The sequence below is a fragment of the Phanerochaete carnosa genome, assembly GCF_000300595.1.
Source record: "Phanerochaete carnosa HHB-10118-sp unplaced genomic scaffold PHACAscaffold_348, whole genome shotgun sequence".
In the NCBI taxonomy this organism is placed as follows: domain Eukaryota; kingdom Fungi; phylum Basidiomycota; class Agaricomycetes; order Polyporales; family Phanerochaetaceae; genus Phanerochaete; species Phanerochaete carnosa.
In genome coordinates, this window is record NW_006767975.1 from 1 (window position 1) to 3,981 (window position 3,981).

Sequence of the window (3,981 nt, forward strand, 5' to 3'; positions counted from 1 at the left end):
GCGATACAGCGAGGGGTCGGTGTAGGACTCAAAGGTGACAGACTGCAGACTCCCCGCCGGGAAGAACCCGAGGCAGCTGAGCGTGGGGTAGTATATCGGCTCGACGGTACCGCGGTGGAACCGGAGGTGCCGCACGAGGGCGCGCAGATGTGCGCAGCTGTGCAGAGTCCGCTCGAGGCTGAACACCCTCCGGTCGTGGATGTCGAAGTAGGTACGGCGATAAAGCCCTTCACGCGCGGCCGGGAGCCATGTGTGGCATGTGAGGGCCATCGTGGCAAGATTTGGCTTCGGGAGGTAGTGTGCGATCTCCAGAAGCATATCATGGTTCGCCCTCTGCCCAGCGGAAGGCGCTGCGTGCGATGCCCTGGATAGTAACGCGAGTGCACCCGTCAACTTTTCCGGTCGCACAGAACTGTACGGGGCGCGGAAGCGCAGAAACTTACATTGTCACGGTCGGACAAAGGACTGGTACTTCCGTCTAGTCTCGGGATGCAGTCACTGAGATTTGGCCGTGTTTGTCCTGGCCAGATTAGGGAACCAGTGCGATCGTCACACGGGTCACCCCGGCGACGAACGACGCTACAATCGTCAGGCTTGCACCATATACTAAGCACGAGAGGGTGGCCCGTGCGTAGCACGGGCAGAGAGAATTGCGAAGAGAGTTGAGAAGGGGAAATCGAATGAGAAATGAGAGGAACGCCCCCGTGAGAGGCGCCTCGCGAGAGGGATCACTGGCCAATGACAGTGCGTCTTTGTCTCGGGGCTTCGACCCCCGAAGTGTTTTAGTATAGAAAAATGGTCATATAGGTACCAAAGACTTCGAACAACGATATCCCGAGTCCCCGGCAGGACTCTTGGATCTGAGCAGCCTCTCGTTATTGTTATGATACCATAATGCGCTGCCATGTTATCAATTCTATCGTACACTGAAGGCGGCTTTGAGAGCAGCAGGGAAGCCGTGAATTCTCTCACGAGTCCCAGCATGTCCGAAGAGTCACTGTATGTACACACTCCAGTGATCGTCTCATGCTTCAGTCCGACCCTGGCTCGTTCTTCTCGTTCCGCCTGAAACTGCATACGAGAGCTATGAAGCTTGACACCACATCTGGACGCTACTGGGCAAACGCAACGGTCGATCGCGGCTTGAAAACGGCTTTGAAAGGAACGGGACAGCTGGCAAAGTCTCAATCACCGCTAACTCGCACACGAAGGGCAGATGCTGCACGCACCTGATAAATCCGGAAATGAATTCTCCAGAGGGCTCCACGACGTTCCCCATCTCATCGAAGGGCTTCTCAATCTTGAAGGTCGCGAGGACATTGGCAACCGTCAGCCAGACGACGTCCAACGCGAAATAACGTCCCGGGCATATTCTTCGGCCGAAACCGAACGCGTTGGATACAGTGTTCACTAGGTGCTTGAGCAGGTGTCCATCTGAGTCGAGGAAGCGATTGGGGTTGAAGACGTCCGGGTTGGGAAACTGTTCTTCGTCGTGGAGAATGGCTCTGCAGAGCCCAGCAGGTCATGAAAGGCTTAAAATAGCCAAACTCGGGAGATAACGCACCGTGCATTTCCAAAAATAACTGTCCCAGCAGGAATATGATACCCTTCATACTCGTCGTCTGCAATCGACTGATGTGCAACACCTAACCAGCATCATTTTAGCCGTCACTGGCTTTCACGCTCGACTCAAAATTTGTGTACCTAACGGGACTATTGGCCTCCAACTGAAGATTATGGTGTTAGTTCTTGACCGCCGCCTGTCACTCATATATCACACACCGTAATATTTCCCTAACCAGGGCAGTGATATATGGCAGTGACTTTTCATCTTCCATCACCGGGAGGCGATCCGTGCCTATAACTCGATCAAGTTCCGCCTGGGCTGCAAGCTGCACTTCTGGGTACAGCAGCACGGCCAAAATGAAGACCGACAACACCGCGCTGGTCTAGGAGTAATAGTTTGGTAAGCATTTTAGCAGGGGTGAGCTGGCCGCTTGCCGTCTCAGACGCCGCTGCAACAGCCGACAATCAGTATGAATATAAGGTCGTTAAGTATTGCTTTCTCGAACCTGCATATCCGGTGCCAGTAGTGTTGATGATGACTTGCTCCAGCATCTGAGAATTTGCTCCGTCCTTATAGAGCTCTGCTAGCATTTCCGTCGCAACGCATGGTCTTGGCACTCCCCTTTCCTGATAATAGGGTGAGGACTCAACACGTACTTGCTTGAGAAAAGTTAATAGAACCCACATAAGCGGTCTTTACATCATTGTATGGTTGCATGTACATCTGGTCGACTATGGGTTTCCAAGCCTCAGCGTCGCGTTTGAATTTGGCACCCGGGAACCACGAGGGTATGAACCTCACTACGTAGGGATCAATGAATATTGCGAACCGAGAGGAGAGTCTGAAACTTACTAAGAGGAAACGAGTCCACTAGGTGCATAACTTAGCAAAGATGCCACGCAAAAGACTTATCGATACAATACCAAGATACACTCCAGGATTGCCAATTTTCTGCAAGATGTCGAGAGCTTCTTCCACAATTGCGAGAGTGGGGTCGCCTTCCGAGGTGATATCCACACCGTACATGATGCCAATGATATTATATGCGGTCATGCTAGTTCAAGAACAGAGGGAAAAACATGAATATACGGCAGTTGGACATTGGCTGGCAACCCACAAGCGGATATGTTTGATAAAACACTCTGGCTCGGCGTAGAGTAAGCGGAGCAGCTGGCGCACCGCCTTTTCTGACCTTTGATGGTATGCAAACACAGCGTTTGAGCGGAAGTGTTGGTGGAATATCTTGCGATGTGCCCGCCAAAAGGCACCATATTTCATCAGGCCCCAGTTCCTATCCCAGCCGGTCCTGTCATACGATCATCAGTTGCCGACTTTAAGTCAGGATAGTCACACGTACAAGTTAAGCATTGCCGCTTGCGGTCTACGTTGGTTAAATATCGGCACGTGCCCGGAATCTTGAAGATAGTACTCACTTATCAGAATGCAGATTTGACCGCCTCTCAAAGAGTTCGGTTGTGGCCTTCGCGGAGTTGAGGACCACGTAATGGGCCCCTAGAATCTGGAAATGCACGACATCCGAGTCTGCCAGAAGACGAATGAGAGATACACCACAAGAGATGGTTCCATAGGGCACGTACCATAAGTGCGACCCCACTCTTGAAACGTGCGCCATTCGTGCTCCTTGGGTGCGTCGAGGATATTCCCTAAGATGGGAAGACCTTTAGGGCCAGGTGGAAGTCGACGTCGTCCTGGCCTATTGAGGACAGCAACGAACAGGTAGACTATACCGATTGCTAGGGGAATCAGTGGGAGAGATGCAGTATACAAGGTCATTTCGTCGTGTGCAAGGGGGTTGCAGGCTGGGGGTCAGTCAGATACTGTGGTTTAATATGGGACGTGTAAGGTGTATCCTATTCGTGATCGCATCTGCCAGTGGCCATAGGGTAACGAAAGCCGATTCGAGATAACGACGCCAATGGTGCGCATAGATCTCGGTTCAGTATGTGCTTTTGCCGGTGACGCTTCTTGTGGGAGAATCAGGGTCTAGTTGCCTTCAGGCTGTACGGCTGGTAACAGTTTTCGAAGACTTGCCTGTCGCACTGCTTTAGTCACTCAGTCAAGCGGATCACAGCTCATACGTACGACAGACATCCTGAATTATAAGCGACACCCTCCATGCATTTCTAACAGCAGACATATCCAATGAGATATGGCTGAATTGGTGACAAGGAGCAGCAGGGAGCCTGAGAGCTGTTGCGTCGAACGGCATGTGGAAATGTCGTCACATGGGAGACCCGCTATGGAGTGACCCACGGCCATTGCATCTGCAATATATAGTACTAGTATCTGTATTGCATCCTACAGCACCCCGGGCTGTGATGTCGCTCGTCACGAGCTCACACAAACGGTCGTGCTTAGACTGGACGGCGCAAAAGAGTTCACCATTGGAGGTT

The 3,981-nt window shown here is 52.0% G+C and overlaps 1 protein-coding gene across 1 annotated transcript; it reads right to left on the bottom strand.

Moving 5' to 3' along the window:
- Positions 1–816: 816 nt before the first annotated feature.
- Positions 817–3,361, bottom strand: PHACADRAFT_154991 (uncharacterized protein; the record flags this gene model as incomplete). Its single annotated transcript, XM_007402700.1, has 12 exons — positions 817–1,173; positions 1,230–1,505; positions 1,565–1,646; positions 1,705–1,727; positions 1,783–1,944; positions 2,012–2,015; positions 2,073–2,193; positions 2,252–2,367; positions 2,491–2,621; positions 2,685–2,873; positions 3,001–3,109; positions 3,166–3,361. The coding sequence occupies 12 exons, from the start codon at positions 3,359–3,361 to the stop codon at positions 1,113–1,115; spliced, it is 1,470 nt and encodes a 489-aa protein (XP_007402762.1). The 3' UTR covers positions 817–1,112.
- Between the last annotated feature and the right edge of the window lie 620 nt (positions 3,362–3,981).